This window comes from Bos indicus, chromosome 19 (assembly GCF_029378745.1).
Source record: "Bos indicus isolate NIAB-ARS_2022 breed Sahiwal x Tharparkar chromosome 19, NIAB-ARS_B.indTharparkar_mat_pri_1.0, whole genome shotgun sequence".
Classification (NCBI taxonomy): domain Eukaryota; kingdom Metazoa; phylum Chordata; class Mammalia; order Artiodactyla; family Bovidae; genus Bos; species Bos indicus.
In genome coordinates, this window is record NC_091778.1 from 53,834,800 (window position 1) to 53,847,267 (window position 12,468).

A 12,468-nucleotide genomic window follows, 5' to 3' on the forward strand; every position below is an offset into this window, starting at 1 on the left:
AATAAATGAACATTTTCTGAAGAGAGTAAATATTTGTGGCTAATGTTTAACAGACTTGTGGGATCTCCGAGAAGCAGATTATCTCCCACCCTTGAACAGCCTTGCGGGTGGAGCTGGGGAATTGTCCTTGCTTACCCAGGCTGGGTGGGGGCACCTAGAAGCTGGAACTCCAAGCACAGAGGACAAAGTTCTCCCGTCCAGGTGTGTCGCTCACTGAGTGACTTGGGGTGTACAGTACGTGTTTTCTCGTTTGCAAAACTGTGCTGCTAGGACTCGTTTCCCAGGGCTGCAGTGGGATTTCACAGCCGATGTGGGGAAAATGCTATATTGTGAACACTTGTATTTTGGAATCCCCTTCAGAGCTTTCAGCACATTCTTTTGATTATCCTCAACGGTGGCAAACTGTCTTCACTTAAAGATGGTGTGGTTTTTGGAATCAGCTGAGCGTTGTTTGCAGCTCATTCTGGCAGTTAGGGCAATTACACTAAGTATTAGTAATACCATTTGAGGCTCAGAAGGAGGTAGGGCCCCAGCCCTGCCCCAGTCTTGCCCACCCGGAGGCTGTGGGCCCCAGGAGGCCACTAAGCACCTGGACCACGGCTGGTCTGAACCTAGGTGTGCTTATGTTCAAAATATAAACCAGACTCTGGAGATGTAAAGAATGTAAAATAGCTCATCAGTAATTTTTCCATATTGATTACACGCTGAAGTGATACTATTGGGGATATAATGGCTTAACTAAAAACATATTGTTAAAATGAATTTCCCTCATTTCTTTCTTTTTACTTTTTAAAAGTGCAGCTACTAGGAAATTTAAAATTGCATATGAGGCCTCACATTGTATGTCTCCTGGGCAGTGCTGATCTGGAGAGGGGAATTCATTTTCTTGAATGGCTCATTAACTGATCTTGTAATTCTGGAGTGATTCTTGAATTCTAAAAATATTCTAGACGAATGGAATGAAGTCATCATTAGAATTGGAATATAGCTTTATCAGGTGATTAATTGGAAAGAAAACACATATTCTGATGTGTAGGTTCCAGTGTGATTTAAGTTTCAAATCTTGGTCAGATGTTGTGTGTTCAGGCAGGAGAACCCAGTGGTTAAGACAAGGGAGACGCCCCCTCAACCTGGGGAGGACAGAAGGCTTCCCCAAAAGTTGGCCTGGAGGGGGTTTGGGTAGCAAGGAACAGCCCTACCCTGAGTCTCCAGAAAGTGGTCTGAGCCAGGGGTTGGCCACGTGTAGCCCGTGAACCAAATCCAGCCTTCTGCCTGTTTTGTACGGTGCACGGGCTAAGGCTGGTTCTGACATTTGTTTTTCATAATTTTATTTATTGAGTTTATTTTTGGCTATGCTGGGTCTTGGTTGCTGCGAGGGCGTTTCTCTAGTTGCAGTGAGCAGGGGCTATTCTCTCGTGGTGCATGGGCTTCTCCTCAGTGTAGTGGCTTCTTTTGCTGTGGAGCATGGGCTCTAGGGCGCTCGGGCTTCAGTAGTTACAGCATGTGGGCGCAGTAGTTGTGGTTCCCAGGCTTCAGAACAAGGCTCAGTAGTTGCGGCACACGGGCTTAGTTGCTCGGTGGCATTTTCCCAGATCAGGGATGGAACCCATGTCTCCTGCATTGGCAGGCAGATTCTTTACCACTGAGCCACCAGGGAAGCTTGGTTATGACATATTAAATGATTGGAAAAAATCGAAGGATTTTCCTGTGTGACATCAGAATTATATGGAACTGGCGTGAGTGAAATGAAGTGAAAGTGTTAGTGTCTCAGTCATGTCTGACTCTTTATGACCCCATGGACTGTAGCCTGCCAGGCTTTTCTGTCCATGGAATTCTTCAGGCAAGAATACTCGAGTGGGTAGCCATTCCCTTCTCCAGGAAATCTTCCAAACCCAGGAATTGAACCTGGGTCTCCTGCATTGCAGGCAGATTCCTTACCATCTGAGCCACCAGGGAAGCAAACAGTCTGGTGGGAGCACAGTCACAGCTGCCTGAGAACTGCCTACTTTCACCCAACAGGGAAGAGTTGAGTAGTCTCCATGGTGACCATTGGGCCCACAGAGCCAAAAATATTTCCTTTCTGGCCCTTTACAGAGCCAGCTTACCATTTCTGGGGCTGAGGGGTCAACTTGATTCTGTAACCCACATTGAAAGTGGGGTCTCAGGCTTGGGGGATGCCTGAGAAAGGGTGGATTCGGGACCCTGGACATGGCCGAGATGGAGGGGCTTCTGGGATGAGAAGGCAAGGACCCCAGCTGGTCCTGGGTCCCCAGGGCTGGTCCCTTAGGAACTTCAGCAATGACAGAGAAGAGAGTGGTGGATTTCTCTAGGTAAAGGTGCAGGGATGGAAGAGTGGCTCTGGGGGGTGGGGGTGCCATGGAACTGTGTTTGGGAGAGTTAGTAGCCCCAGACATAACTGGAAATATACAGGTAGAGGGGAGATCAGAGCAAGGGGTTCAGAGGAGCAACCAGAGAGCCATAAGGGGCTGAGGATCCAGCCTTCAGCCGCCTGGTCCCAAGACATTGAAGGAAATTAGCGCCAAGACCACCTCTCCCCTGCTGAGCCAGATGGCCCCCTCGTCCCTGCCGTCTGCCCCAAGAAACTGTCCAAGCACTGGACACAAAGAGAACTCCATTTAGGGACCATCCTAAATCAGCCCTGGATTTAGGGGTAAGTGTACAAAATGCAGAAAGTGCGAAGAACGATATAATTTACCCTGAGAACCTCCTGCAGTTGATAATTTAAAAAAACTTTATTGTGGTAAAATATACATGACACAGGGAATTCCCTGGTTGTGAGGACTCTGGGGTCTTAACCATTTTCAAGTGACAGTTCAGCAGCACGGGGGACATTTGGGTCTATGTTGTGCAGCCATCACCAGCATCCATTTCCATAACTTCTTCATCTTCCCAAACAGTAACTCTCCCCATTAAACTCTAACTCCCCAGCCCTCACCCAGCCCTGGGCACCCACCCTTCTGTGCTCTGTCTCTGTGTGTTTGACTGTCCCAGGCACCTCATGTAAATACAGTATCTGTCCTTCTGTGACTGGCTGGTTTCACTGAGTATGTCCTCAAGTTCCATCCATGTTGTAGCAAGTGTCAGAATTTCTCTCCTTCTGAAGGTTCAGTAATACCCCATCATGTGGGCAGACTCTGTTTTGTTTATCTATTCCCAGTCAATGACTTTATCATATTGGCTTCAAGTCTTTTTTTTGTTTCTTTCTCTGAGAGTTGGAATTGCAGCCCATCTGCGACACTCCCATTCCAGCCACCTCACCCTTTGAGGCTGGCCTGCACCCTGCCCAGTGTGGCCTGGGTCTCAGACCAGGAACTAGCTTTCCAAACATCTGTTCATTTACACAGATGACATCTTGCCCATGGTAGGCACTCCCAGCTTGGTAGGCAGCCTTCATGAGCTCCATGGACAGGAACATTTGGTTGGTTCACATAGCTGCTGCCTGGGCTTCTGTTTCATTTTTGCTGGAATTAACATTGCTTTTGCCAGTGTGTCAGGTGTTAGGTTTTCATTTCATGTTCTCAGTCCCTCCGTTTCCTCTTCTGTGAATCGCCTGCTTTTTCAGTTGGGATATTGCTCCTTTTTGCAGGGAGTCTTTAGGAGTTCTGTATATGTTCTCAAGCTGATTCTTTGATTCCTAGTTTATTTTTTTTAAAGAATGAGTTGGGTGTTAACTCGAGTCCTTTGTCTATCACTTGTGTCCCCTTCCCAGCAGAGGCGGCCAGCATGTGTTAGGACAAGAGGTTGGGCTTTGGGATGATGATACATGGGTCAGGTGAGGATGGAGAAGACCTGGAGGGGTAGGAAGGAAGAGGGATAACCAGGACACCCCCTGGGAAGCAGAGGGCTGAGAACCTTAGGAAGGAATGGACACAGTGGTGAACCCTGAGCAGAGAAAGCCTGGAGGTTTCCCTGGTGGCTCAGATGGTAAAGAATCTACCTGCAATGCAGGAGACCTGGGTTTGACCCCTGGGTTGGGAAGATCTCCTGGAGGAGGGCCTGGCAACCCACGCCAGTATTCTTGCTTGAACTGTGGTGTTGGAGAAGACTCTTGAGGGTCCCTTGGACAGCAAGGAGATCAAACCAGTCGATCCTAAAGGAAATAAGTCCTGAGTATTCATTGGAAGGGCTAATACTGAAGCTGGAACTCCAATACTTTGGCCACCTGATGTGAAGAACTGACTCATTAGAAAAGACCCTGTTGCTGGGGAAAATTGAAGGCAGGAGAAGGGGATGACAGAGGATGAGATGGTTGAATGGCATCACCGACTCAACAAACATGAGTTTGAGCAAGCTCCGGGAGTTGGTGATGGACAGGGAAGCCTGGCGTGCTGCAGTCCATGGGGTTGCAAAGAGTCAGACATGACTGAGCGACTGAACTGCTGTAGGAACAAGTTCCTCTGCTGCTGCTGCTGAGTAGCTTCAGTCGTGTCCGACTCTGCATGACCCCATAGACGGCAGCCCACCAGGCTCCCCCGTCCCTTCGATTCTCCAGGCAAGAACACTGGAGTGGGTTGCCATTTCCTTCTCCAGTGTATGAAAGTGAAAAGTGAAAGTAAAGTTGCTCAGTCGTGTCCGACTCAGCGACCCCATGGACCGCAGCCCACCAGCCTCCTCCGTCCATGGGATTTTCCAGGCAAGAGTACTGGAGTGGGTTGCCATTGCCTTCTCCAACAGGTTCCTCTAGACCAGTCCTTTTGTAGGAGGTGGACACTTTGGGCTTGTGGGATCTTAGTTCCCAACCAGAGATTGAACTTGGGCCCACAGCAGTGAAAGTGCCCAGTTCTAACCACTTCACTGCCAGGGAATTCCCTAGACTGGTTCTTCATGGGGTGATTTTGCCTTCGAAGGATATTTGCAATGCTGGAGACATTTTTGGTTGTCATAGTGGAAACGGGTGCTAGTGGAATCTGGTGAGTCGAGGCCACGGATGCTGTAAAACACCCTACAAGGCACAGGACAGCCACCACCACTAAGAATGGCCCAGCCCCGAGTGTCCGTCACACCACAGTTGAGAACCCATTTCCTCTGTATGGCCTTGTGCTAGCAGGACCCCTTCCGTGGTTGCATAGCTTCCGTTTACGCTTACTGGTGTGGGACACGATGCTGCCCCAGGAATGCCCCGTCCATGTTGATGACCTTGGGCCATGCCTGTCCTCTCTCTTCCTCCCCCAGGCAGGTCTGGAAGAGCCCCATCTGGGCCCAAGTGTGCGGAGGATGGAAACACTGCCTCGGCAATGTCTCTGGGCCGCCTCCTTCGCCGGGCCTCCTCCAAAGCCTCGGACCTCCTGACCCTTACCCCAGGTGGTGGCGGCGGCAGCGGGCCCCCCTCCGTCCTGGATGGGGAGATCATCTACTCCAAGAACAATGTCTGTGTGCATCCCCCAGAGGGGCTGCAGGGGCTGGGGGAACACCACCCAGGTGAGTCCGGTGCAGGGAACGTGGGGTCACGGGCTGGGAGAAGAAGGTTTGGGGTCCAGGCCCGGGGAGAGCTGGCTGATCTCTCTGAAGTTAGCAAGCTCCTGCATCACTTCCCTGTTTGCCCTAATTTCCCCATCTGGGAAGCACACCAGTGACATTTGACTCACGGAGGGGAGGCAGGACGGTCGAAGGGGAATTAGCTGTGTTTGCAATGGAAGAGGGCATTCATGTATACAGGGCTGCTGTGAGAGGGCTGCTGGGAGGCGGGAGCCCCCCGACTGCAGGGAGGGAAGTGGGGCATTGTCTTCTTCAGGAAGCTGCCTGGTGGGGGGGATTTCCCCCAGGCCCCCTTGAGTGTGGGTGGGAACACAGCCCTCAGGTCAGGCTTGGTGGTTTCATCCCTTCCTGCAGCCCAGAGTGTGGGATGAGGACCGAGCAGGTTGTGAAGCAGGCCTGGGATGCTGGGGACATGGAAATCATTGATCCTGTGCACCCTTTGTGCTTAAATCCACTGTTTCGAAATGGGGGAAGGAAGCTCTTAGCCTCTGCACAGATGGAGATGGAGAGTTCTTTCCTGGCCCTCCACACCAGAGCCTGGAGTTACCAGTCCCTCTGGGCTGTTGGAGGGACACTCCAGTTCTGTGGCTGTCCCGAGTCCCAGGAGTGGGCAACTCTTCCTGTGGTGACAGTGACTTTGCAATCTTTTGCCAAGCCTCAGAGAAGGAGACTGCATTTTTTTCCAGGGCTCCAGTTGTATTCTGAGCCCCCAGATAGCAAGCTCTCTTGTGCACTAAGGGAGTGGGCACAGATTCTCTTAGGAGTGTCACTGATTGTGACTGTTCTTGGGCAGGGAACCTGGGGGTGTTAGACCTGGTTAGCGCACCACCCACACCTGAGTTCCTCAGCCCTGCTGCCTCCAGGAAGCATCCAAAAGATGGATTAGTGATACTAGAAGCCTGTGTGGTCCTTTGTTATTTGTGCAAATGTACAAGATAAATGTATTGCTTTATTTAATTTGTACAACAATCTCATGAGAATGCCAGAGCCTGGGCAGGCCTCTCTCTTAGAGAAGGAGGCTGGTGTTCAGAGGAGCTCCCCAATACCAGCCAGAGTAGAGGCAGAGCGAGGGCAGGCCCTGGGCTCTTCCTGAGGCCTCTCTAGGCTGCTGAAGGGTGCTTCTGGGTCCCCAGTTCCCGTGCACCTGCAGCCTGGCTGCAGCCCACCCGCGTCCAGACAGAAAGTCTCACATCAGACGTCAGTACATTTAAAAATGACAAGTTACAATCAGATCTGGGCACTTCACTGCATACAAATTAGGTGTCAACAAAGTACTGAATAAATAAATTTATTTTTAAAAAGACAAAAAGTTTAACTTATGCTAATGAACTCTTCGGAAAGTATTCTGTCGTTCTGCCTTGATAAGCATGTCTTTACAGTGGACAGTTAGGTACAGATTTAGAGTCATCGGACCCTCCAGGTTCCAAAGCAGGAGAGCTGACTTCCAGCCCCAGCTCTTTCCTGGATTATAAGGACCCCGAGCCTTCTCCAGGGGACATCATAGGTCAGGCGGAAAGTCCCGAGCAGGTCCTAGAAGCAGATTCTGAACTGGGAGGGTGAGGGATTCCAAGGTCCTGGTCCCTGAACTGTGCTCTAGAAGGCTGAGTGGCATGTTGCCTTGCCCCTGGGGATGCCTGACCATGGGCCCAAATTCCGAGGACTCGGGGGCCGGGAGCAGAGGTCCTAGGCCTGGGTCTGAGAGTGTTGCATGTTCTGGGCATAAAGCAAAAAGAAAAGCCACAGCCTTTGAAGGGCTTCTGGTATCATCCTTGCCTGATGGGAGGCAAGGGAGAGGGGGCCAGAGGTCTCTGGGTCCCTTCCCAACCCAAAGCCATGTGGAGACACTTGACCTCTCCTGAACATTATTCTTCTGGACAACTGGTTGGCAACCCCTGAATTCCCCGCTGTTGTGGAAGTGGGAGCTGGGCTAAGGATTCTGGGTTGGGTCAGAGCCCTGCGGCATGACAGGGGCCCCAGCTCCTGCCCCAGGGGCTTCTCAGAGACCCAAAGGCCTGGGAACCTTGGTGCCATAGGCCTAAGAGTCAGGACATCCCAAAATGGCAGGTGTCTCAGGAGGAAAGACCAACTTCCTCCCAGACTGAGCATTCAGGGGCCCTAAGAGCCCACCCATGTGCTGCTGGCCTCAGAGAACTGCTCTTCTCTTCTTTGTCAGCAATCCAGGACATGACATTGAAGATGGCCCTCCTTCCAAAAAGCAGTGTTAAAGAAGAGATGCTGAGAAGCCTCAGCCGACAGGGAAAGGCCCAAATGCTACTCATCTTGGATTTATCTTTTGTGTGACATAGCAATAAAGTCTGCAGCCCGGGTCCCTCCTAAGATTGCAATGAAGCTGGTGGTATTTCTCGGTCCCTGGGCGCCTCCCCAGCCACCTGGGCTCATCTGGACCGGGAGGCTGATGGAGGCAAGGGAGCCCTGGGGCCCCCAGAGCCATGGACAGGGTGGGGCTCTGAACAAGAGGAGGAGGGAAGGCACAGGACAGACTGCTGCTTGAGGGCTTGCCCCCCCGGATCTGCTTAGTGTGTGTGCTTAGAAAACGCCCACAGCTCTCATTCATCCTGAGTTCAGCTGTATCCCTCAGGTGTGTTTTCTTAGGGCTGGGCTGCACAACCCCACAGTTTTACTCGCCCAGGTGTGGTTTCGGGAAGAAACCAGCTAGAGGCACTTGGTACATGGCCCTCCCTAACCGTCTGTGCTCCTGACCCCTCATAGGCTACCTGTGCTTGTACATGGAGAAGGATGAACTGCTGGGGGCCACTCTCATCCTCGCGTGGGTCCCCAACTCCCGGATCCAGAAGCAGGACGAGGAGGCGCTGCGCTATATCACCCCCGAGAGTTCCCCCGTGCGCAAGGCACCCCGCCCTCGGGGCCGGCGTGCCCAGAGCTCAGGGGCCCCCCACCAGCCATCCCCCACGGAGCCCAGGTCCACCCTGATCCCCAGAGACGAGGACATCCTGGTGGTGGCCCAGAGCATTCGAGACACCGAGTGTGTCAGCCCTTCGCCCGAGGACGGGGAGAAGCTGGCCCCGGGCTTGGGGACAGACGGCCCCCTCCCGGCCTTGCCGCCGGCCCACAGCGACTCAGGAATCTTGTCAGCAGTCAGTTCGCAAGACGGGACGGAAGAAGGCCGGGAGCCCCAGCCCGAGGTGGGCGAAGAGGAGGGTTCCTTGGAGCTGTCGGCTGAGGGTGTGAGCAGGGCCAGTTCCTTCGACTCGGACTCAGAGGCCTTCTCTTCGCCCTTCTGCCTCTCACCTATCAGCACCGCCCTCGCGGAGAGCAGCAGCTCCGTGTTCCTGGAGAGCGAGAGCGGGTGAGTTCCCCACTGCCCCCTGCGTCTCTGGGGCTGAGAGCAAGGGCCTGTGTCCCCGCTCTGCTCACTGAGTGTGGAGGACACCTGCATGCCATCCCATGGGTGCCAGAGTGCCTTCACTTCATGCCACCCCAGGGGGTTGTGAAGGACACACAGCCTGGGCTGGGGGGCTGGGACTTCCCTCTTCCTTCTCTCCCCTTCCCTAGGACTAAACCTTCCCAGCCAAGTCTGACCAGCCCCGTACCCCAGTCCAGACCCCCCAGGACCAGGCCTCAGCGTCCTGGCGTCTTCTATGCTCATCACTGGAGGGACTGAGATGGTCCGTCAGGCAAACCCAGGCAGGCCAGGGTGGCGGCAGAAGGCTTGTGGGGGAGGCCTGGTCCCCAGCCAGGCTCTGTGCTCTGCCTGGGGCCAAGCCAGGCTCGGAGCCTGGCCCGCCAGAGGGGCCCTTAGCCTTTCTACTTCTCACACCCTCAAGCTATAAGAGGCTGGAACGCAGCCCCAGGGGGAAGTTGGCAGCGTTTACTGTACAGCTGAGAGCCCAGGGGAACCAGATGCCTGGGCACATTAGCGGGCTCACTTTACTTGCCACACACACGGGGGCTGGGAGGAGCAGCAGTGAGATGTTGCCTGAAGGGGGAGGGTTATCATAATGTCATATGGTGTCGTTGTTAGGGGGCCTCGGGGCCTCCCAGAGGTGGGCGCGCACAAGGCTCACGAACCACAGGCTTGGGCTAACTCAGAGCAGCCGGGGCAGGCGTGGGATGGGCAAGCATGAGACTTCTGCAGCCCCTTCTCATGCTTGGCTGTGGTCCTTGTTCTCATTAATTTCCAGGCTAATGATGGTGATGACAGTAAGTACTGACGTTAGTCAGCATGTAATTCTTGAGCTCATGATGTGAGCTGGGCATGTGATCAGTGTGGATGTCTGGGTTTTGCCTGGGTGCAGGGCTTGTGGGCCATGGATTAATTCTTTTTAGGCTCACAAGAACCCCAAACCCTGTGACGTAGGTGCTCACATCACCTTCTGTGTGTCGAAGGGAGAAGTAAGGCTCAGAGAGGTTAAGGAACTTGCTGGAGGTCACCCAGCCAGTTCAGGAGCTGAGCCAGATTTGAACCCTGCTGGGTTTACAACGGACCTAGAGCAATAAGGTCACAGGAACTGATGTGAGAAAAGGAACACGATGGAGGAATGTGGAGCGCTTTGCTGGTTTCAGAGGGAAGGAATTTGAGACGAATTCTTTCCTGTTTTCTTCCCCAGTAAGATGTGGTCCATTAAAGCCCAAGGGTGAACTGATAACATTCTTCTCGCATACTGAAGTGTGCCATGTAAGGGAGCGGTCAGTCAGCTGCAGCCAAGGACTCCAGTGCCCCATGAGATTCCCTGAGCCGTGTGCCCGTTTCCCACTAGGGAACCAGGCTCAGAAGGAAATTTGAAGCCCTGCCTGAGTCCCGCTGCCAGTGGGGCTCTGTCAGAGCTCCCCCTGGTGGTGCCACGCTGCCAGTTACTCCTCATCAGCCCTTCTCAGCCACTTTCTGTCTCTATGGATTGCCTGTTCTGAACATTTCACGTCAATGGGATCATGCAACTTGTGTCCTTTCGTGTCTGCCTCCTTTCACTGAGCATAATGTTCTCAAGGTGCATCCAAGCGTGTCAGGACTCCATTCATTTTTATGACTGGCTAATACTCCCAGCAATTTTCACCTCCTGTTGGATTTGGGAACATTATCCTGTACCGCGTGCAGACTCCTAACCTGAAGCTGGGTGCCATTTGTCAGGTGTGGGAGTTTGGCTGTCCCGTCATGAGTCCTTTCTGTGGTCATGCTTTGGAAACCCAAGTTACATCTTCCAGACCCCTGTTCCACCCAATTTAGCTTAAGGTTCATGTTTCTGCTTAGAGCTGCAGGGCATGCTGGGAAGGAAGACTGTAGTGTCGTGAGGGAGATCCCTCCCTCACTGTGGAGCCTCAACAATTCCATATTGCTTGCTTTTCTGGCTCAGTCTGTCCAGTTCCGCCAAGGCTTTGGGCTGGGGCAGGATGGCCATGAACGAGGTCCCCCTCCCTGCCTCCTGGGAGCGTGTGCTTCAGTCAGGGGCTGATGTGAAAACAGACTGTTTTTGAGATGCAATGTGAGAGGTATTACATGGAGGCACCCTAGTTCCTGACCCAGCCACGCTTGACAGGTTGCTGAAAGTTTAAAAAAAATAAAAAAGCAACTGTGGATTTCAAGAGGGACTGGGTGGCCCTGGACTCTGCATTTTCTGCCTGGCTGCTCCTGCTTCTTTGCTCCTGGAGTTGAGTTGTGATTTTCTCTCTCCACCACATTCGAGACCTGAAAGCAAAGCTGGAGTGTCTCCGCTCCCTCCTGCCCCCCACCGCCCTACAGCTCCCACCCAGTGATGGGCCTGAAATCTGGACTAAATGGTCAGTAGCACAGGGTGCTATAGAGCAAGGCTTCCCAGCCCAGCGAAAAATGAGAATGCCCCATTCAAAGCCCAGCAGCTTTGAAGGTCCCTGATTCCCAGGCCCACCCAGACTGATTGAACCAGAATGACTGGGGTGGTGCCTGGGCATGGGCAGGGTTTGGAGACCCTCTCCAAGGGTCTCCAAAGTGCTACCGCGCTTGAGAACCACTGTTGTGATAAGGGGAGCTTCCCTCATAGCTCAAGTGGTAATGAATCTGCCTGCAATGCAGGAGACCACGGTTCAATTCCTGGGTCAGGAAGGTCCACTGGAGAAGGGATAGGCTACCCACTCCAGTATCCTTGGGCTTCCCTTGTGGCTTTCCCTTGGTAAAGAATGTGCCTGCATTGCAGGAGACCTGGGTTAGATCCCTGGGCTGGGAAAGCCCCTGGAGAAGGGAAAGGCTACCCACTCCAGTATTCTGGCCTGGAGAATTCCATGGACAAAGGAACCTGGCAGGCTACAGTTCAAGGAACACAGAGAGGCATGGGCCTTGTAGAGAGGACATCCGGAGTGAGGTCCTGGAGCACCAGCTTCTGCTGGACCAGACTCCCTACAGGGAGCTTGTCTTTGAGGACTTGAACGTGTTGGTAGTGGCTCCAGGGGCAGAGGCTCTTCATTTAACTGGGAATTGGCTCCCCTCGGGGGAGCAGACAGGCTGGCTCACGGGATCCCTCTAGTGGCAGAACTTAAGAACTACATGTGGAGACTGAGCGTGTGGCTGGGCAAGGGTGGGAGGAGCAGCCCCCCATCTGAGAGTCCCTTAAACATTTTGTGATGTGGCAAATAGTTTACGGAAGGGTCGAGTGGTTAGAATGACAGTGTCCACTTGTGTGCTACCTGTGGGGTTTAGCCAGGCACAGCCTCATCCGTAGATGAGGCCACCTGCCATAGCCACCCCAGCATAGTGATGGCTGGAAATTCTTGACCACGTGAGTGTCCAAAGACTGTTGGGAAGTGGGTGGACAAGGAAGGCTATGTGACTGACTTGCCATCATGGACCCTCCTCCCACTGAGGACTGACTTCTACAAGCAGGGTTTAGGGTCTCTGGCTGTCTCAGTCCCATGCCTTCCATACTGTCAGAAGTCAAGGCTTTGGGTCGGGATGAAGGTGAGAATAACCACCAGACAAGATCAGTGGCCAGCCCGTCATTCGTTTATGTCCTGAGAGGTACCTGG

At 53.1% G+C, this 12,468-nt stretch overlaps 1 protein-coding gene across 5 annotated transcripts in view; it reads left to right on the top strand.

Annotated features, from left to right (window-relative positions):
* Positions 1-12,468, top strand: part of TBC1D16 (TBC1 domain family member 16) — an 88,896-nt gene that overhangs the window by 14,344 nt on the left and 62,084 nt on the right. For 4 of the 5 annotated variants that reach the window (XM_070773936.1, XM_070773939.1, XM_070773938.1 and 1 more), the window contains exons 2-3: positions 5,194-5,439; positions 8,227-8,824. In XM_070773936.1, the coding sequence (XP_070630037.1) occupies positions 5,256-5,439; positions 8,227-8,824 (782 nt within the window). In that variant the 5' untranslated portion in view covers positions 5,194-5,255. The remainder of the gene's footprint in view (positions 1-5,193; positions 5,440-8,226; positions 8,825-12,468) is intronic. The other variant, XM_070773937.1, reaches the window with a different exon arrangement.